The sequence below is a fragment of the Ceratotherium simum genome, chromosome 9 (genome assembly GCF_057802395.1).
Source record: "Ceratotherium simum simum isolate JZ-2026a chromosome 9, ASM5780239v1, whole genome shotgun sequence".
Classification (NCBI taxonomy): Eukaryota; Metazoa; Chordata; class Mammalia; order Perissodactyla; family Rhinocerotidae; genus Ceratotherium; species Ceratotherium simum.
Genome location: NC_141908.1, coordinates 42,010,276 through 42,033,924, shown reverse-complemented (window position 1 = coordinate 42,033,924; position 23,649 = coordinate 42,010,276). Strand labels below are relative to the sequence as shown.

At 32.8% G+C, this 23,649-nt stretch overlaps 1 protein-coding gene across 1 annotated transcript in view; it reads right to left on the bottom strand.

Moving 5' to 3' along the window:
• PSMD14 (proteasome 26S subunit, non-ATPase 14) overlaps positions 1-23,649 on the bottom strand; it is a 93,888-nt gene that overhangs the window by 32,007 nt on the left and 38,232 nt on the right. The window contains exons 4-7 of the mRNA XM_004428269.3: positions 9,327-9,398; positions 8,985-9,104; positions 6,482-6,552; positions 5,322-5,472 (exon numbers count right to left, since the gene is read on the bottom strand). Of these exons, the coding sequence (XP_004428326.1) occupies positions 5,322-5,472; positions 6,482-6,552; positions 8,985-9,104; positions 9,327-9,398 (414 nt within the window). The remainder of the gene's footprint in view (positions 1-5,321; positions 5,473-6,481; positions 6,553-8,984; positions 9,105-9,326; positions 9,399-23,649) is intronic.

Below are 23,649 nucleotides of genomic sequence, written 5' to 3'. Positions count from 1 at the left end.
TAGCTGAAACAGAAGAATATTCCTAAATTAGTCAGGTTCTACAAAATACAAGAAGGGAAATTTCTCATTTCTTTTGTAGTTATTACCTTCATCTTCCTAAAGTGAACAAGTTAGTAATTATAGACTTGTTCTTAACAAAATTTTTGGTATTTTCACATTCTGTTTTTTAAAAATATGCTAGTTAATCATTTTAAGTGTCAATTATTTTAACCTTCAGAATAATAAAGTGCCATGTATTGCACACCTCCTACATGGCAAGTGCACTCTAGTCATTACATATACCACTTCATAATATTCATAATACTAGGAGACAGTTACTAAAATCCCTGTTTTATAGATGAGAAAACTGAAGCTCAAGAAGATTAGGTAACTTGCTCAAAGTCATGCTATAAAGAAGAGACAAGGGGCCGGCCCCGTGGCTTAGCCGTTAAGTGCGCGCGCTCCGCTGCTGGCGGCCCGGGTTCGGATCCCAGGCGCGCACCGACGCACCGCTTCTCCGGCCATGCTGAGGCCGCGTCCCACGTACAGCAACTAGAAGGATGTGCAGCTATGACATACAACTATCTACTGGGGCTTTGGGGGGGGGGGGGAATAAATAAATAAAATCTTAAAAAAAAAAAAAAAAGAAGAGACAAAAATGGGATTCTAATGCAGGCCTGATCCCAAAGCCTGTGCTCTTCATGACTGCATGCCCTGCCTTTACAATTTTTTTTTAAATAAAAAGAAAAAGCTAAAACAAAATTATTATTTGAATAGTTTAAAATCCCCACCATCTTAAAACTTTCTAATACAAAATTTCTTGGAAACGTAAAATATTTGCCCACTTACTCTGAAAAAGACATAACCTTCTAGATATCTGAAGAAAAAAAGGTAAGCTCTTATAACATTCATTCCCTAATTCTTTCCTCTTCTATCTGTATTTACTCTTTAGCATCCCATCATTTTTGTAAAATGCTGATTAAAAAACAATAATAACAACAAAAACTACTCACTTTACATTCTAATATATCTGTGAAAGAAGAATGAACAAAGATAAGTACCAAGTGGAATGGTATTGTTTCTACATTCTTCCTCACAAGGTACAAGTTCCTCTTTTCTGAGTGATAGCCTGCCCATCCCTCACAGCTCAGTCCCAGCTTCGTCTACTTTGTGCAGTCTATACCGATTTCTCCTTTCTTCTAATTTAATTTGTATTTACCATGTTTGCTATACATATACTACTTTATGGCATATTGGCACATACAAGGTTCTGAATAAGTATTTGTTGAATTATTTCTGTCTCTAGCAACAATTGTAATACATAGTTACAGAAACAAAGTAGTATCAGTATAATTTGTGTTCTATCAGTATGCAATGTAGGATTATCAGCACATAATTGGCAGAATGTTATCTGGCTCACTAGTGACACTGAATGTATATGACTTATCTTCTCAAAGAGACAAGGAACATTTCTTAATTAATTTTGTATCCTAGAACCATTTAGCACACAGGCACATCAGATATACTTAAGAAATAGCTGCCAATGAGTTGATTTGCAACTAGATAAACATCATATTTTTAAAACTCCATTGAGTATTTCTGATCAGATTAAATAAAATTTTTCAAGAAAACCCAGCCAGTGTAAAGATTTATTTGGACTAAAGGGTTATTAATGTTTTTTTTTTATGTTTTCCAAATAGAGAACAGACACAAAGATTGTTAAGAGTTAGTAGGTAACATTTGAACATTTTACTGACAAGAATCCTGATAAGAAAATGAGTCCTCAAAAGCTGTATTAGTTGTTTGCTAGTTTTATCACTTTGCACAAAGTGATCATTCTTCTTGCCCTAAGGAAGAAGCATAGTCATATTACAAGATGAATTAACTTCTAAATTTGCTGCTGGATCAAGTCCAGTTGTGGGCTGAATATACGAGTTAACAAAACATTAAGCAACAGGCTGCCACTGTGCCACTTGAGAACTGAAGTTTAAAATATCTGAATATGTGTATTTCACAAATAAACTAAAACAGAATTTTAAAAACTATTTCATCGATAAGTTTAGAACAGAGCTCACTGATAACTGTTTTGAACTTACTCTCCATTTAAATTATGAATGTTATTATCACTGATTTTCACCTATATCATTTTTAAATGTTTACAGGGCTACATAATATACAGAGTGATATGGATTCTTTACCATATATTTTATTATTTATGTTGGTCTCAACGTTTGGTCCTAGGGATATCACAAAAGCTGACAGGGATGAGTATGTCTAAATTGCTTTTTAAAATTAACAGAACAAACACTACATGAGAAGAATCAATTAATGTGTAATATCTACTATAAATAGTATGGAGAACTATTGAGAACTTACAGAAACCACGTAGCTCCTTCCCCTGACTTATGTGAATGGAGTGGCACCTATCCAGATAAGTTAAGAAAAGGCCCTATGATGACCTCTGCTACTCATTTTCCACTCCTGAGTTATTCTAATTATATCATTCATAATTGTCTAATATTAAAGAGCCAGTAAAATAGCTTGAGCTCCGCAATTTTATAGACCTAGATTTGTATCCTCATTCTGTGCTTAATAATGGTATGAATTTGGGCAGAGTAATCTCTCTGGCCCTAATTTTTTTACCCTTTCATTGATAAAATGGAATAATAGTGCCTATCTCCAGAATTACTAAAAAGAATAAACGAGACAAGTTGAAATGGTTATCACCACAATACCTGGCACACAGCAATAATTCCATTAAGATATAGTCAAGTCACTATAAAAGGAAATCAAACATTATGAATTAATTGAGATTACAAAGAAAGATTCCATGCTTATCTAATTACTCAAAAACAGAGATAATACTGGGATTTATTACAATGGAAATATAAAAATATACAGGAAAGAGTTATTAAGTGAACAGAGACCCAACTTAAATCATTTACATATAGATTGTTATTTTAACTCTTGATCTAATCATTACCTTACTAAATATTTTGACAGCTTTGATAAATCACATGCAGGGAAGAGGGAGAGTCCTACGTTATTCCTCATTTTTTATAAGTTTATATTCTTCAATTTCATGATTTGACTAGAAGACCCTGGCCATGGATTTACTATCATTTAATTTGGTTCATAGTTTTGAAAGGTCTTGACACTGAGAGAACCATAAATTATAACCAAACTCAGACACCTTACAGATGAAGTTACCTTACTGACAAAGAACTAGATCTTTATTTTAGGTGATATAATTGTATGAATCTATACGTTAGGTACAACAAGTGATGTGAATCGTCAATGATAGATATTTATACTACATTTTTTTCAAAAGTATTTTTCATGATGTATAAAACTAGACAGTGACACATATGATTTCATAAAGTAATTTTAGATATATTATTTTTTTAAAATACTACATCTTACCATATGACAAGAGTCATGTGATACAAGTGTATTTTTTAATGAAATGCATTCTTTTAATATGAATTATGATTAACTAGAAATAAACAATGCAAATTCCAGTGTTATACAGTACTTAAACTAGGTTTGGAAACTAAAACTACCATTTAAAATACTATAAACAAGATAACCAAAAATAAAATATATATTCATTTATTTACATTCTATTTTGAGAATGCTTTCTTTCACTGTATTTAAGTTTACATTTTCCTTTTCAAAGTGGCCACTATCACATGAGTCAAGGATCGTAAAATGTCAGTCACAAGAATACTACAAAATAGAACTCTGATTATGTTTAAAATTAAGCTTCAATTATTATTTGTAAATATTGTAGTGGGGAGACTTAATCAGAAAATTCTGTTCTATTTCTAAAATAATAATTGTTACTTAAATGAGTTACTTATGAGTTAATAAAAAGGTACCTTAATTATCAGAGAATAAACTTAAGATGTATTATACTGTACTTTAATTTGTAAAACTAACAAAAGTCAAAGATTTTCAACTCCTTCTATCTATATCAATTAAGTAACAATACACTTAGCAAAAAAGAAAGTAAATAAATTGAAATATAGGTATATAGCAAGCATCAGAAGTTATCCATTCTGAATTGCCTAGTATATCAGTTTCTATTATTATTGTTTTTGTAGGTAGTTTCCGCCTCTGAAAAGTTAACTCACATCTAATAGGATCATGATTTAGAGAAGACCACAATTTTTATTCATCATCATATGATGTCAGAAAGTGTACAACTTCAAATTCATGACAGATAAAAATTCCAGGTTTTAACAGCCATATTTAGTTTATTTGAGCGGGTGACCAGATGTAAATGTAATCTGCAATACTATCAAACTCCAGGGCTCATAGATAGCAAGCTAATATTTATTTTTAAGTGCTCTAAAAATTATTTGTGAAAGCTGCATAAAAAGGATTCTATAAATGTATTATGATTTTATTTTAACAATTATTCTACACTACAATGGAAGTACATGCTCAAACAAGACACCTCAGCAGTATTTTAAAGCAGTAACCACCTAGCCAATTTCTGTATGTTCTATAGTTTTTCTAATCCACTCTCCCTGTGGTTGAGCAAAATCGAATTGCCTCTCACATTTGCAGACAGCTCTGTGAAGGTGATAATAGAGCTGCTCCCTGCTGTCATGAGGCAGGAAATAGGAAAATGGCATATGGGGCTAGAAAGAAAGAAATAAAAAAAAAGAAAAAAGAAAGAACGAACGAACCAACGAACAAAAAAAAAAAAAAAAGAACTAAACAAGAACAAAAGATTTCAACAAAGAACAACTATAACTCAATAGGCTTTGCAAGTCAATCTCTTTTCAGAATCATTTAGCATATTTAATCATTCATCTGTATCCTCACTCCAAAAATGCGAATGTTTCATACCAAGTCTTTGGGGCAAGTTTTCATTATCTAAAATATTTGGAACATTCAACTCCAAAATATGTCCTGCACAATGCCTACAAAACAGAGCTCTTTAACCAGATTTTTTAAATGTTGTGCCAATCCCAAATTCACCATTTTAAAATAAAGGCAGGGAGAACAATATTTATAAAAATATTAATAAAATGTGTATAGCAGGCTTTTAGTAAGGTTTAACATTCCTAAATCTACGAAATAAAAAAATCTAAAGGTAAACATTTATGATTAGACAATAGCTGTAAAAGTAGAAACAAATCTCTAAATAGTTAAATTGCTAATACCAAGACACACTTATCGACTTGTACAGAGTTGTTTGTTTGTTTAAGTAAACACAGAGGGTTTTTTTGTGTAATAAAAAGTAATGCTTTAAACAAAATAATTTTTACTTAATGTATCTGTAAACAGAATGTGGCAGTAGATGCTAATAAAGACAGAATCTACTCTACCTTTCCTTTCACACTCTGAATGGGATCCACAACCACTGCCACAGCTCTCTCCGACAAAGCTTCAAAGCTCTGCTGAGTGTTGATATCCACACCAGAAAGCCAACAACCAAAGCCAGGGTGACTGTGATACCAACCAACAACCATCTCAGGCCTGAAACAAAGAGGGCATTCAGCCGTTCAGAACAGAACAAGTAATACATTTATGATATGAAAAGAAACAACACACTAACAGGGTATAAATTAAGAAGAGATGAAAAACACACAGGTGTGAAAAAGCACCATTAGAAACACTGAAATCACACGCCATATTATCCAGAAAACATGGAAATGAATAAGTGTGACAAAGGAGTGCTATCATTAAGAGATGCACATTAGCAGTGGTAGATAAGGCTTTCAGTTTTTCACCTTGTTACCACACTTTCTCAGAGGCAGTTTTTACCCTTTCAGCATTCAAGTAAATATCTACTCTTTAACTCTTTAGCTCTGGGAGTTGGATTTTCCAGGCACAGTACATTTTTAACAATGGACACCAGGATCCACTGTTGTGAAAGGATTAAATATCAATTAAACCAGCAGTAGAACCAGGAACTCAGTCAAAAACCAATTTGCACTGTTCTGCTCAGCTGCTGAGCCTTTTGCTAACATTAATTTTGAAGTTTTTTCCACAGTAGAAGAATTTGAGCAAGAGAATGACAACTATTGAGAGATTTAACCTGGGGGAAAAAACTTGAAGAATATTTGGATTCTACTTTCCCTGTCTTTAACACTCATATGCCTATAAATATAATTAAATATTCAGAATCTTATTCAGTTGCAACTATCACATATATGGAACACACAAGCTCTTTCAATTATAAGTGACTAGAGAGTAACTCCATATGCTAAACAGAGGGAAGCTACAGCCCAAGCTTACTCCTATGTGAGAGTTGAGAATTTTAACATGAGGCAGTTTTCTGATTAGCAAATTTCTTTGATTCTAGAGGGAAGAAATACTAGATAGGTGGTGCACAGCACTGATAGAAATGCTTTTACACTAACTGTGTGGCTTTTTTTCTAGGAATGATATTCATAAACTATTCAAATAATATTCAAAACCAAAATTTTGAGATACATTTCTGAAAATATTTCCCATTAACCCTTTATATGATCATTTAAAATACCTTCCTGTCTGCTTCAACATATCCAACATTTTGGCTTGGAACACTGGATCAACTGCCTCCACACTGACACCCTGGTTTAGAAAGAAAGAAAAATGATTAGCTTTTGTAACTATGAAAAAAACCTCTACATTACAATGTAAATGAACAAAAAAGCTACCAAAAAACCCTATGTATATTATTTTGGGATACCAAAATAATTTTATAGGTTTTGATACCCATATTTGATACCCACTCATGTCATTCAATTATAAACCATACATCAATAAACACTTGGCTTCTAAAATTGCCAAGTACCAAACTGCTGTTAGCTAATGAGTTAAGACAATTTTCAGGATCCTTTAAGAGCTTATGGCCATGGTTATACATATACCAGAAATATCAAATAACTCGAGCAACTGTTTTTTGGTTAGACCTATCTAGGCAAGCACACTTCCTAATGCCATCCTCTGATAACTGATAAGCACTATATCTCTTCCATCTCATCTGAAGTTCTACAACTATTAAGCTATTAATATAATCAACAGCCTAAAGTCTTTTTAAGTAACATAAACATTTTGAAGAAGGAAAATAATTTATTAGTTTCCCAGAGTTGTTTTTGTTTGTTTTTTGGATGGGTGGGTTGGGAGGTGAGGAAGTTCAGTGCTTCCGTCAGGACTACTTGGTAGATTAGGTGGTTAGAGGGAAATACATACTTTCGAATATTACCTCAAACAGAAAAGCATTCACAAAAAATTCCCACTAGAGACAATCTGTAACCAAGTCTTTTACGTGTCGCATTACTTTGCTAGTTCAATCAAAAGAAGATTTTAGAACATGGAAGAATTAAAGGCATTCATATCATCTTATTGGTGATAGATAACTGCTATTACAGCTCCCACAAGGCTTTCTTCTAACATCAGGAATTTAAGTCTAATCTACTTAAACAAACCAGTTAACATAAGCACTTCTTTCCCACCAAAACAAACAGTATTTCGAATTCTAATTGAGAATGCATCCTCAAGAACAGGGGTATGCAATCTGCTGCCTACAGGCTAAGAACGGTTTTTTTACATTTTTAAAGGGTTGTTAAAAAAAAAACAACCAAGAATATGAGACAGAGACATATGTCTTTACAGAAAAAGTTTGCTAACTCTTGGGCCAGAAGAAAAACTTTCTAATTCTACTACATGGAATGAAATGGGGACCAAAGTCTTCTATTTTATATTGTCAAACAAGCATTCACTAGGAAATAATGACATTAAAGCCTAAGAATCCTTTATTATAATGGATATCCACATAAGGACCACATGTAACAGAAATAACAGTTAATTTTAATATGTATTTTATATATTCTGACATGAAAAGATAGATGAAAGTAGTAATAGCCTCAGATTTAAATCTAAATCTTTAGTTAATAGGTAGCATATTTCTCTATGTCCAAATGCATAAAATAAATATCCAGGCGGGCAAAATCAGCAGATCCAAATGAGTTTAGCTCAACAAACTGGTCTATTTAGAGAAAAATTTGCGTATTTTTCTATATTTTGCATTATTTACAAATACACTGCATTCTGCAGCAACTACTCCATTAAAATCACTTATTATATTACATACATATTACATTATTTAAAAATACAATTTGTTTTTTTCTAATATCTACTTTATCAGAGTATACTTACAGTAAAGAGCCTCAAACAGAACAGCTTTGTGACAACAATTTCTTTAATCCAGATATTTTACAAGGCTTGATGAATGTTGTATGTTAGAGAAAAAACATTCATCAGAAAGGTTTACATATTATATTTTTCTAGGCAAACAGATGAGAAGGATGTATGTGTTATTTTTTGGAAGGCAGACAGAATGATTATTGTTTTTTGGCCACCTTCTTTAAATCTAAATGCACACCTATCTATACAAGTCTAATGCATTAAACAAAATAGCAAAACAAAACAAAAAACTTCCAGAAAGAACAATGCATTCTAACCAGGTAGAGTAGATGACTTTCAAAATCTGTATGGAGTATGCTTCTCTAATAAACAAATTACCATGCCTGGGCAAAAAGAACTGAAGTTTGCCATGGTTTTTTTTTTCAACTTGACATTTTGAAAAGAAAAAGCTTAAGAGTCATTTATCACCATATATAGAACATTAAAAAAGGGCCATATTTCAAAACAATGGGAACAAAACATGAGGACTAGATAATATATGTGAATTAAAAATCTAATTAAGAGAGTCTCTGAAATCTTTCAAACCAAGTGTTCAAACTAATCAAACTAAATCCAGTAAATCCAGTATATGTTAGTTAAAGCTGACGATACGAGTAAAGGGATTTAATGTTAGCATCATTCAGTTTGTGGACCTATATGGAATTCATGATGTATTTAAAAGATGAATTATTTAATTCAATACCATGATGCATTTTTCCTATCAGGAAGAGAAAATATAATACGATGAAAGTTATTTTGTATAGGAAAAGAAAAAAGTGACACATTTACTTGCAGCAGGCAACCATAAAAGTACTCACTGTTCCTGACTGTGGCATAGCAAACACATCAATCACTCTGACGGTGTAATCATCAACAAATTCTCCAAGCATCAGACCCATAACTTCCATTGGAACTCCAGCACGACCATGTTTTAACATCTGTAAAGAGGAAGACATGTGGACACAAAGCTTTGAGATCTCTGGTCTTTTTTTCTTTAATTAACAACCTAATTTTGTTTCAGTAGAAATAAAACACTCTTATAGCTGCATCTAAAGCAATAGCTTATGTCTGAGAGGGTTAAGGTAACAAATATTCCAAAGTAAAAGATACAGTGAAAGCAACAGAGCTCTTTAAAGCAAGTAACTCCATTCAATACTTACTTTTAACAGTGCCAGGGAAGAGATATAGACTTGTTCCGCTGTGTCCACTGCAGGAGCATCTGTAGGTGGTCCCTAGAAACAAGTATATCAATTGTTATAAACACACAGAGTTTATGAGTTTAAAATTAAAATTACATGTTATATAAACTTGATTGTTTTAAAAGAGTTTTGGGAAAATATGTCAAGTATCCTCTTACTCAGGTACAACACAAATAAATCAAGACAAGTTTGCAAATATCAAACCTGTAGAAAACAGATCAAAGTTAGTACTCAGGCAAGTGTCCAATGGACATAAACTTAAATTTTAGCAATGCTAATCTACCTCTGCTACAAAATAACTACAATGCACAATGAGCCATGTTTCTTACCACAATGTGAATATAAAATGCTGCTGGACTAGCAGGCGGAACTGAAAGATCAACATAAACAGCAAATTCTCTCAGCTTGATTTCCAGCTAAAGATAGCATGCAGATTATGGCTATGTGATCTCTTTAAGGGGAGGAAGGTAAAGCAGAGGGAGGGGGGCAGAAGACTTCTAATCCCTGGGTGAAAGAGCTGTAAACAGCATACTCTGCATTTCACCTGATGAAGTTGTTCCCTCCCCCTATACAACAACAGATTTAACACAATTGCCCCAGGTGTGAACAAACTGGTTGAAACTGGTGTAGCTAACATAAAAATACTTGCAAATCCTGACCCCTACCTTTAAAACAAACATTACTATTAATCTTATTACAGGCTAAGGAAGATACTATGTTTCTCCTAAAGGATTCTATCTTCTTCATCAAAAGCAACAAACCTCTTCTGACTATAATATTCTGCTGCACAAAGTTACATCAGTCCTTACCCTAAAGATGACTACAATCTTATAAACGTAATTCTGCCCCAATCAGTGCACACAGAAAACTTCTTGCTTTTTAATACTGGGAAGTCTGGGAAATTAAAATGAGATGCAATTTATAATTGCCAGGTCCTGTTTTGCTTCAAGTTCCCTTTTCTTGACAATATTCTATTATAAACTACGTAACGAATATGTTAGCTATCCAAATTGTAAGCCAATATTCTATCTCACTTTTATGGGTCTACTTATTAAAATTAAACAATTGCTTTACTCACTACATTTCACACTTAAAGGTCTACGTGTACTTTGTGCTTCTTCTTGTCTATTTATATGCTAAATTCTGTGATTTTGTTTTGTTTTGTTTTAAAAGCTCATAATATTTACTGGAAGCATTAAGCATAAAAGGTTCTAGAAAAATTTTTCTCTAAATATAAGAATCACATACAAAAATTATGTACAAAATGGTGAGAAAAATCAAATCCTTCAAATTTTATTTTTAATAATAAATGCCAGATAAATTTAAAAACCAACTGAATTCTTCATCTAGTACCACCTATTGGAGCTTTACTGCTTGTCTTCCAAATAGATAGGAATCTCTTCAAGAATGAAAATTCTAAGGTAAGCTAAAGTGCTACCATGCCAAAACATTTGTTGAGGTCATCCTATAAAACAATTTTGATATGATAGCTTTATTCATCTAACTAAGAAAGTTAAGAAAGTTTAAGAAAAAAGGTGAGGACAGTAGTAAGTTGTGATAAGAGGTTTGGGGGAAGTAATACTTTAAGGTCAGGATAAAGAACACTGTGTTCATAAAAATTATTTCCTGGATCCAGAGCAACTTAAAAAAATACATATGGAGAAAGAATTTAAATTGGTATCTAGACTATAGCTATTAATACAGCCTCTCAACCTGCCAGAAAATACTTGTTAAGAAAAAAAAGAATAGGGAAGTAAAACATCACACCATCACCAAAATGTATTAATGACAAAGTCCAGAAATGATTTCTTTCTTCACGCAAGAAGAAATACTCTGTTTTGTTCAACATTATATATGACCAGTACCTAGTAAAGTGCCTGGTAGTTGGTAAGAACACGATAAGTATTGGTTGAAAAAAATGAATGAATAAATTGAAGTACTACAAGCCAATGAAACTGCTCTCTTTCAGTTATAACCTGTGAGAGAAAGCAAGGCATATGCAAGTAGATATCAAGATCCTTAGCTCCTCTCTCACTATTTTCTTCTGGTTCAGAAACATACTAACAGAAAACCATGTACTAAGAGAAAACTATGCAGCTGTTTCTCTATTGGGTGAGTGCTGTTTCTTTGAGACACCAGCCAGTGATATTTCCTGTTGGCTCTTTCACTCTATTACTACTCTGTTTCTTGATCTAGTCAGAGACTAAACTTCCCAGAAACAACTTGGCAAGAAGTAGAGAAGGGTTTGCAGTGGTGAACTGCATCCTAAATAAAACAGTAACCCATGTAAAACACTGTCTATGGGACAGATGTTAAGGCCCTCTGGTAGCAGTGAATACCTGAGGTTATCCCTGTTCTACATGCTCACCTGTCCAGAATAGCACACAAGCAGGCAATGAAAGAGAAGAAAGCCCCATTTAAGACCCTAGAAACTGAGCTAAGAGAGATATGTAAGAACCTGTACAGCTGTAGATCAAAGATGACCTGAGTTGAGGAAAATGCGGGGCTATGGACAATTTACACACATTGTCTTTTGACAAACATTCCTGATTCCTGACAACATTCTGATGACTCAAAGAGAGGAAAGTCATCTAAAAATAGGAATCATAAACAAAATTTTAGAAAACTATTTGGCAGCAGAGGACAGAAAGGAGATGTAAGCTAAGAAATACAATTGTTCCTAAGGATAAAATAAGAAATGGAAAGAATGAATAAGTAAAGACAAAGCTGAAGAAAACTTTCTTGAATTAAAAAAAAAAAAAAATCCAACTTTTGGATGACTAAATGTCAGACAATAATCAATGAAGAAAGTATTAAACCTTGAAAACTCCTATGTAACTCTTAATTACGTGGATAACGCAAAATTTCTAAAACCATACAAGTAGGAAAACTAAATAACCTGAAGAAAAAAATGCAACTCAGGTTGACTCTGGATCTCTTTGCGACATTAAATGGCAGGAAACAAAGTTTCAGAGTTTTTAAGACAGAAACCCTGTGAGTCAAAAATTTTATACTGAAATAAAAAAAAGGCTGAAGGCCTACCAATATTACTAAACATACAAGGGCTCAGAAAATACGATTCTATGTATCCTCCTTCAAAGAACTTCTTGAATAAATGATCCAGCTGAGCCCCCACAAATCAAAATTAGAACCTTAAAAATGGAAAAGCCATTATATAAAAAAAACCTGTTAAGACCACTGAAAGCAGTTAAAAATAGAGATAGATCTAAATAATATAAATAACCAGGGTCCAAAACCACAGATACTATCCAAGTAACTATATAGGGTAGTGGAGAGAAATGAAGTATACAAAATTCTCTATTTCACACAGGAGGGTGAAAAAAGATCTGTTTAAGTGTTGACTTTGACTATTATAGAAATATGGATTAAAGAGCCTTTTGAACAACTTTAAAATAACCATGATAAACATTACAACTGAATGTACACCTTACCAAATCACTGGAGAAGAAAAAGCAAACACAACACTGATGATAAAAAAACAGTTGGGAACCAAGAAGGAAGCAAAACAAAAACAGCAAACAACGTAAGCTAAGATCAAACATATTGATAACGAAAAATAAAAATGAATTAAAGTCCCTTGTTAAAAGCCTCTCATAAGGGGTTTAAAATGGAAATTCATGTATACGCTGCTTACAAATAACAGTTAAAACAAAAAGATTGGCAAGATTTGTCAGTCAGTGACATACTTATATTTCTTTCTGTAAAAGAAGCCACAATGGCCACTATGTTTCATTCACCTTGCCTTTCCTATTATATTAATAGATTTCCCAGTATTAAATTACCTTTGTACTTCTACAATAAATTCTTCAAGTTTGATTTACTTTTTTATTTTTATTTAGGGTTCTTGTTTCCCTGTTTATAAGTGAGACTGGTCTGGCATTTTCTTTTTTATGTTAAATTTGTCAGGTTTTGATATCCTTATGCTAGATTTATAAAATAAATTGGAAAGTTTTACAAGTTTTCATTTTCTATGCTCTGGTAATATTTATATATATACTAAATTATCCATATCTTAAAAATTTGGAAGAGTTCATTAGTACAACATTTGGCTCTGAAACTGATTTTAGAGCTAACTGTTATAACTTTTTCAATGCTATTAATAAATTCAGGTTACCTGTGACTTGAGACTAGATGAAATATTATATTGTTACAGAAAGTTTCATTTCATTTAGATTTCAAAGTTATCACCACAGAACTGAACATATTCTATTTTTTCATTTTTAATTGTTTAATACTGAAAACATTTAAAAGTAAATTTTTCTCCATATCACATTATATCACCACTCAGATAGATTGATGATTTACACTTAAAAAAATCAAATCATAACAAAAACTATGCTAAAAATATTGGTGAAGGAAACACTTCCTAATTCATTCTATGAGGCCAGCATTACCCTGATACCCAAGCCAGGCAAAGACACTACTAGAAAAGAAAACTACAGACCAATATCTCTTACGAACATTGGTGCAAAAATCCTCAACAAAATACTAGCAAACATAACTCAGCAGCATATTAAAGGATTATACAAATGGGATTTATCTCTGTAATGCAAGGATGGCTCAACATATGAAAACTGACCAACCAATGTATTAGACCACATCAACAAAATGAAGGGAGGAAAAAAAAAAAGCATGATCATCTCAATTGATGCAGAAAAAGCATCTGACAAAATTCAACACCCTTTCATGACAAAAACACTCAACAAACTAGGAATAGAAGGAAATTATCTCAACATAATGAAAGCCATATATGGAACACCCACAGTGAACATAATACTCCATGGTGAAAGACTGAAGGTGTTCTCTCTAAGATCAGGAACAAGGGCAAGGATGCCTGCATTCATCACTTCTATTCAACATAGTACTGGAAGTTCTAGCCAAAGCAATTAGGCAAGAAAAAGAAATAAAAGGCATCCAAATTGGAAAGGAAGAAGTAAAATTATCTCTGTTTGCAGATGATGATCTTATATGTAGAAAACTCTGAAGATTCCACACACAAAAAGCCTGTTAGAACTAATAAATGAATTCAGCAAAATAGCAGGCTTCAAAGTCAACACACAAAAATCAGTTGCATTTCTATACACAAACAACAAACAATTTGAAAAGGAAATTACAAAAACAACTCCATTTGCAATAGCATCAAAAAGAATAAAATACTTAGGAATTAACTTAACCAAGGAGGCAAAAGACTTGTACAATGAAAACTACAAAACACTGCTGTAAGAAATTAACAAAGACAGAAATAAATGGAAACACATTCCATGTTCATGGATTGGAAGACTTACTATTGTTAAAACATCAAGACTACCCAAAGTATATAGATCTCTAGATTCAATGCAATCTCTATCAAAATCCCAATGATGATTTTTGCAGAAATAGAAAACCCATCCTAAAATCCATATGGAATCTCAAGGGATCCTGAATAACCAAAACAATCTTGAAGAAGAACAAAACTGGAAGACTCACACTTCCCAATTTCAAAACTTACTACAAAGCTACAGTATTCAAAACAGTGTGATACTGGCATAAAGACAGACATATAGACCAATGGAAGAGGATAGAGAGTCCAGAAATAAACCCTTGCATATATGATCAAATGATTTTTAACAAGATACCAAAACAATTCAATGGGGGAAAGGACAATCTTTCAACAAACGGTGCTGGGAAAACTGGATATCCAATGCAAAGAATGAAGATGGAACCTTACCTAACACCACACAAAAATTAACTTCAATGGATTAAGAACTTAAATTTAAGACCTAAAACAATAAGAGAAGAAAACATAGGACAAAAACTTCATAACACTAATTTGGCAATGATTTCTCAGATATGACACTAAATGTACAGGTAACAAAAGAAAAAACAGACACACTGGACTTCATGAAAATTAAAAAAAACTTGTGCATCAAAAGACACTATCAACAGAGTAAAAAGGCAAGCCACAGAATGGGATAAAATATTTGCAAATCATATATCTGACAAGGGATTAATACCCAGAATATGTAGAAAAACTCTTACAACTCAATGACAGCAAAAAAACCTAATTCAAAAATGAGCAAAGGACTTGACTAGACATTTCTTCAAAGAAGATATATGAATGGCCTTAAGCACATAAAAAGATGCTCAACATCACTAATCATTAGGGAAATGCAAATCACAACTATAATGAGATACTACTTACATGCATTAGGATGGCTACTACCCAAAAAACAGAAAACAACAAGAATGTGGAGAAACTGTGCACTGCTGGTGGGAATATAAAATGTATAAAACCACTGTAGAAAACAGTATGGCAATTTCTCAAAAAATTAAAAATAGAATACCATAAGACCCAGCAAGTCCACTTCTGGGTATATACCCCAAAGAACTGAAAGCTGGGTCTTGAAGAGACATTTGTACACCAATGTTCACAGCAACATTATTCATGATAGCTAAAACGTGGAAGCAACCCAACTGTCTATGGATAGAGGAATGGATAAGCAAAATGTGGTATATATATACAATGGAATATTATTCAGCCCTAAAAAGGAAGGAAATTCTGCAATACGCTAACACATAGATGAATTCTGAGGACATTATGCTAAGAGAAATGAGCTAATCACAAAAAGACAAATATCGTATGATTCCATTTATGTGATAACGTACTTAGAGCAGTCAAAATCGTAAAGACAGAAAGTATAATGATGGTTGTCAGGGGTTGGAGAGCAAGGAATATGGAGAGTTATTGTTTAGTGATGAGTATAGAGTTTCAGTTAAAAAAAATACACACACATACACATATATATATGAATGTCTATCTGATCTGGGTGAGGAAACACATTCTGGGTACAAACCTAACTGATCAAATAAAACAATAGAAGACTGACAACATCATCTAAATTTTCTGAATACTAAAAAAATTAAAAAGAAAGAAAACCTGAAAAAATAGTTGCCTCATTTATGATAAAAAGTCAATGCACAAGTTAACAAAATACTACAACCTTAACAGAAACATGGGCAAAGAATACAAAGCAACTAATTACATAAGAAATACATGATGAAATAAATATGAAAAATGTTCAACATCACTAGTTGACCTTCTTTAATTAAGAAATGCCAATTAACACCTTAAGACATTGTTGTTGTTTTTCTATCAAAGAAGCTTTACAATGCCCAATTTTGGAGAGAATATAATAAAAAAAGACACTCTCAGCACTGCTGGTAGGAATGTGAATTGGTGTAATCTATCAGAAAAACAACTGAGCAATGTATATCAAGGGCCTTATAACTGTACAAACTTTTTGACCTATTTCTGCACTCCTAGATATTATTTAAGCAAATAAGCAGAGATGTTTGCATGAACCAGAACATTCATAGTTCTTTTAATAATGCAAATAAACCTAGAAACACAGTAATAACTAATAATTAAAAAATATTGTTGAAAGCCTCTTTCTCTGAGATCTCTGATGGCTCTCGCCATCTTATTCAGCAACATTACCTTAAGCTAAAAGTACCCTAGCCTTCTGCTATACTAAATATTTTTAACTTACAATCTTGAAGGAATCCTCTCCTAATTTAAAAAGAAAGCTAAGAGAAAGGAGCCTGGCTGCTAAGTACATTCACATGGAGGCAGATTTTTCCCCCTTCTTGGAGTGTATGATAACAAAGGGAGGTAAATTAAGAATTAACCCATAAGACAACCACATAGGCTTCAATGTTTACCAGCACAAAGTATTTTAGAACACTTAAGGATGCAGCCTTTTTTTGCCAGTTCTTGACTGTATGCAAGGGATTCCACTTTAGAAAGTTCTTCATTCTCAAAATAGGAGCTACCAGTACAGGAAACAGACTTAAAATTATGATATATAGGAAATGTTCAAAAGGACCTGATGAAGCTTGGAAAAGATTCAAGGTACAACAGCTATCTTCAAACATATAAAAAAAAGTTGTCACACAAAGTTCAGACTAATAGTGTTTCAAGTGCAGTCCTTGAACCAGACGCATCAGCGTCACCTGGGAATTTGTTAGAACTGCCCATTCTTACTGACTCAGAAATTCTGGGGGCAGAACCTAGAAATGTGAGCGTTTAACAAGTCCTCCAAGTGATTCTTATCCTGGCTTAGAGAACCACTGATTTAGACTATATATATAGTTCATAAACTAAGGGCTAACAGGATGAAGCATTGGGGACATTAAATTTGGGTTCAATGTAAAAAGGAATCTTGTATTGGTCCAAGCTATCTAAAGAAGAGTTCAAGTTAATGAGTTCCCTATAATTGGAGTTATTCAAACATAAGTGTTCAAATTGGTGAAAATGTTATAGAAGGGGTTCAAACATTTGGTGACTGATAAAATCAGATATTTTTAGGTTCCCTCCTAAATTACTACCAATCATCATATTGTCTCCCAAGGGAGACATCTCAAATTCAGTGTCTTCAAAATTCAAAACATGTTTCTCTACAAACTAACCTTCCGAACTTATAATTCTAATTAATTATCTTGAGTCTCAAACTAGAAACCTAGGCAAAATTTTTGCTGACTTTCCTTCAGTCCTGATATTCAACATATCACCAAGTTTTATCAATTCTTTGTTATTCTACAGTGTGACAGATTTTTAAAATATTCATTTTTGGGAAAAGAGTTTCAAGAAAATATCATCCAAAGAGTTTCCTCCTAGTCAAGTAAGTTTGGAATATGCTGCATATCCACCCTACCCCCCCAAATTTATGTTGTATGTTAGAATATTAAAGGCTCTAAGAAAAATCCTGGAGTGGAAAAAATCTGTTTATCTTTGTTTAACCTAAAGTTTTCCGAATCATTGCATGGGCCACATGGTCCTCTGAGAGAAAATCTGGAGTTTCTTTTTCAGGCTCTGAAAAAATTTATCATTTTTTCAAATGTGAGGCAGAGATCAATCCCAGGCTCCAAATAATATTTAAGTATTTACCATGTGCCTAGCACTTTAGCTGTATGGTTAAATGAAGGCTTCAAGAAGCTTATGATGCAGTTTAAAAGGCAGAGAAAACACACATTGGCAGAGATCACCAGGACTAAAATGCAATTACTGACTTATAGCAACGTGCACTTTCCACTACAGCATACCACCCCATTTTCAGATGACCAAATCTACTTTTATTCTGGAAGCTCAGTTCCTTTCCATTGTTTACAATTTTAGAATCCTCTGCCACCTGGAGCCATTTCCTATTAAAGAAAATGGAAATAAGACTTGGGAGGTTCTTCCATCAAAAAACAGTCAGTATGCCCACTGAGAACAGGGAATACTTCAGAGCCTCCCCATACTTTCTAAAATCTAGATGGGCACAGTGGGCTTTGCAGAGCAAAACACACTACTGGATTTACTTATATAACAGTACTACATATGCTACTACGAAAACAAAAATATGCCTTTTTATTAAAATATACTGTAGGATATTTAAGTCACACAAAACATTTGGGGTTGTTTTGTTTTTTTTAATCACAGCATACAAATGATAGAAAATAATAGTTCTCAAACATATCACCTTGTTCAGACAACTAAATCATGGTTGTATATATGTAAGCATACAAAATTATTTGAGTATTACCTTAACGTATTTTAAAGAACAGAGTTAATGTACACAACAAAAATAGGACACTAATTTATTACCAAAGTAGAGGTCTCAAGAATTTTCAAGATAATTCAGGTGCTAGATGGCTATACTAGGCAAATAAATACATCGACATAAGCTCTACTTCAAATGTTAAATAACTAAAGAGAAAAAAGTATGAGTCAGTGGATTCAAGGAGAGGAAATGTAGCATTCCACTGTATATATATAACCACATCTTTATCCATTCATCCATTGATGGGCCCATAGGTTGCTTCCAAGTCTTGGCTATTGTGAATAATGCTGCAATGAACATAGGGGCACATTCATCTTGTCCAATTAGTGTTCTTTCGTGTTCTTTGGATAAATACTCAGAAGCGGAATAGCTAAATCATATGGTAGTTGTTTTTAATTTTTTGAGGAATCTCCTCCATACTGTTTTCTATAGTAGCTGCACAGTTTACATCCTCACCAAGAGTGTACGAGGGTTCCCTTTTCTCCACATGCTCTCCAACACTTGTTACTTCTTGTCTTTTTAATAGCCATATCTCATTGTGGTTTTGATTTGCATTTCCCTAATAATTAGTGATGCTGAGCATCTTTTCATGTGCTTGTTGGCCATCTGTACATCTTCTTTGGAAAAATGTTCAGATCCTTGTATGGTATGTGAACTATATTTCAATAAAACTGTTAAAAAAAAAAAGGAGGGGAAAAGTATACAGTAGGAGCAGTCAGGGTAATGAAGTGGTAATGGGCACAGAGATGGAGTCCCAAGATTGGGAGGTGTTACCCAGCAAAACAAACACAACGATGGTTTTATCCCTCCCCCACAGAACGTTTCTAAGTCCTTTTAACTACCCCTGCCCTCATGTCTCATACTTACAATCCTATGACTTTAAGGAAAAATAAAAGATTTCACAAGTGGAAACTGATACCAACTGTTTTCTTAAGTTAGACTTCAGTTGACTATTGTTAGGCTATGTTTACGTTCAGCTAAAATGGACATGGCGATCATATATAACAACAAATTATACATGTCCCATTTACAACATGAAAAAAATCCTAATAAATGTACAGAATTTGAATTACTTCAGTCATCTTTCAATTACTGGGAATTTATTATGTTTAAGAAACCAAGCTAAATGCTGGGTAAACCAAGGTGAAAAACTGTACAATTATGTAAATAAAATGAAAACCTGGGTCCAAATATTTTCTGAATTTCTTAAATTGGCTTAGGTTGTTGCTACTATAAAAAATAAGTAATGGAGAAAATGTTTTCTTTCTGGTGCTTAATAGCACAGCTCTAAAATTATCAGCTTGTACAGTGTGTGAACTAGTCAAGTTAACTCTGATGACCTTATAACAACTATTTTACCACCATAATAAACAAGTACAGAAAGTCATTTTTTTGGAGATTAGACATGATATAACTTAAATTTCAAGGTCCTTTAATAACAACTATTAATAGAACTGAAGGCACTGGTATAACTAAAGTGGTATTAAGCAAAAGAAAAAATAAAATAAAAAACTAAAGAAACCTAGTCTGTATTTCACAAAATGCCACTACAAAATAGAAACACGTCGCTGACAACAGAAAATAAGAAACTTCTGAATGTTCTGCAACTTTATAGTCTACTGTTAAAACTTAAATGAATGTTACAATTTGAAAATTGTAATACGATCTAGTTATATATTGCGGTAAAAAATATGGAACTAAAATGCACATAACACCCCTCATATAAACAAGATAATTACTTTTGCTAAACAAATCCTCAATACTCAATACCAACAACCAATTTGGAAATCACTTTAATAAGTCTGACACTTTAAAATAAGTTTGTTTTAAAAGGAGGGAAAATCCATGCCTTTAAACTGACTAAGAGTATAAGTCAGCAATCTAACAGAACTATAGGGTAAGTAGGTGAGCCATATGCACGAGCAGTGCAACCAACCTTTACACATACATGAAAATCTATGATATAAAACCTATTATATAGGTATACATAATATACCTATTATAATACCTATTATGGAGTCCACAAAGGCATCAAACTTACCTCTGTACGATGAGTTTTGATTTGCCAAATTTAGTAAAATAGAAATTATCATCCAGGTCCACAAATTTTAAATGTGGTTAAATTAAATGAGACATGGATTTTTTTTTTTCCGTTTGAAGGTTAAAATCTGATCCAGCATAAAAAGCTGTGACTTTTACTTGGGCAGCCCTTGTTGACTAAGTGTTAAAAAAAAGGCATTTGTCATTATAACAAGATAAAAACTCACGCCTCAAAGTGTTACCTACTCAGGCCTTTTAACAAATTTGTTAACACTATTAGTTATATTACTCCACCTTTCTCTTAGTGTGAACTGGTATCAATTATTTAGCCAATTTTATTATGTTATTAAAATACCTGCTGATTAAACATGAACCAAAGTGTCACTTAAAAGAAATGTAAAGTAAATAGTATCACTGAACTGCAACGCTCCAAAAATATCTAAAAATATAAAGTTACCTTGGGAAATGACTTAAAACATTTCAAAATTTGTAAAACAGTTGTTCTAGGATTAAAATTACATAGGACTTATTTTTATAATGGCTGTTTTAAAAGTATATATTTGGTCCTGAATTATAGAATTATTTTTAAAGGTCTGTTAAAATATGTATTTTTCAACAAAGAGAAAATAAACTTTATTAACAAATGAAGGTGACCATATTTTTAAAAAATAAAACCTAACTGTATAACATATTGAACAGCTGACAAAAAATAATTCTTAATTTATGGTATCCAATATAACCCTCAACAAATTCTGTCAAAAAATTCAAAAATTTGGTGAAACCACCACCTTCAGTTTCCTCACTTAAAAACTACAAAAAAAAAAAAAAACTGAACACAAAATAAGCAAATTTAAGTATATACAAATAACTATCACTGTATTGTTTATCTCCTACCCAGCAAGGTAAGAAACAACCTTTTAATACTTTAATTTTGTGAGTATTAAACAACTAGTGTGAAAAACAAGCTGCATGTAAACTATTTCTACTGCCTGAGCTTCAATGACTAGCTGAGGCAACCTGTTATAGGAGGTGTTAATTGGCAATAGGAGTACAAGTCAGAAGCATGCTCCCCATCGTCCTAACCCAGCAAGGCTAGGTCATTAAAGTGGAAATGAATTCTTTCATGTCGACTTAACCCTTTCAATGCATGGTTTCAGCTGTTTTCTCTCAATTAATTTTAAAAACTTGTTACTTTTTAGAGTTAAAAAAAAAAGTTCCAAAAAAAAAATGTCCTTTGGCTGACAGTTCCAATGACTATATTATTCAGAAGAGAAGAACAGAGCAAGCTAATTGCAATGTAATATTGCAACTCTTCCCTCTGAAAAACATATAAACTAATTGTATTTGCTTATTTTAACACTGAAAAGAAGATATAGGACATAGTGTTTAGAAATAGCTCGGAACCATTTAGTCATATAGGGTTTTCATTTACATTTCTATTTAAGGACCCAATGACTGTGCCGTGATGATAACTTAATCACCTTAACCTTTGGATAGAATGGTATTAATTTTTTTATTCCCATAATGTTCATATAAGAATCCCCAATATAAAAATATTTTGAAACATATATAAGTTAAACACCTTTCTAATTATGTTTCATTATTCTGATAAGGTGCACAGTCACAGCATATTCTGATGACTGGTTGCCAAAAAGCCAAAATTCCTTTTATGGCATGATCTCAGAGGTTTCCAGATGGCACATTAATTCTTTAAAAAAAAAAAAAAAAAAGAAAAAGACAAAAAGAAGGAAAGAAAAATAAGAATGGAAATGTCAAAATAATGATGCTTTGCTTTTGAAATGCCATATTTATAAATACTAATATTCCTATATATTTTTAAGCATTATAGGAATTTAAAATAAAACAGTTATATAAATATTCTAAATATTACGATTAAAAAATTAACATACATATGCTGCATCTTTCATCTGAGTAATCTTAAAAGCATTTCCTTTAATAAAAATAATATCAGAGTAAGAACCAAACATCAGAAAACCTATAATACCTAACACTATGTACCTTGTGATAAATAAATAAAAAACTACCAACATGACAATGGAGACTTAATTTCATCCACTGTTATAATATAGCTGGGCTCTCGAGTAACTAATAACCAACAATACGCTTATTAGAAACTTGATCAGCAAGGGCTTAGATAATAATGGGCAATACAATGGTTCAAGGATGTCAAAAAATGGGGAATTATACTATATTCCTATACCCTACGCTATATTCCTATACCCTACGCTATATTCCTCACCCATCTCCTCCTTTCAAGTCTTCCAATTATTTGACAAACTCAGTTCCTGCTTCTCTGAGAACTGACTTTCTTTCCCTAGGCCTACTGAGCTCCTCCAATAGAGTAAACCTAAGTAGGTGCCCTGGAGCCAATATTTTGAGAACATAAAAATTTCAGTGGGGAACAGGCAGCAGGGTGAGGCAGTGTAATAGCAGAGGAGTGGGGGAGATGACACCATTACCTGTTTATAAAGACACCTGATCAAAGTAACTAGGGGCTGGTGGCCTAGAGCACAATGCCCAACTGTGACATTTCTTTCTCTTTAAGACCATCCTTGATATTCACTTTGAAACAATTTTCACCTACTTAAAAATGTGTGTATATGTGTAATACGCCGTAAGCA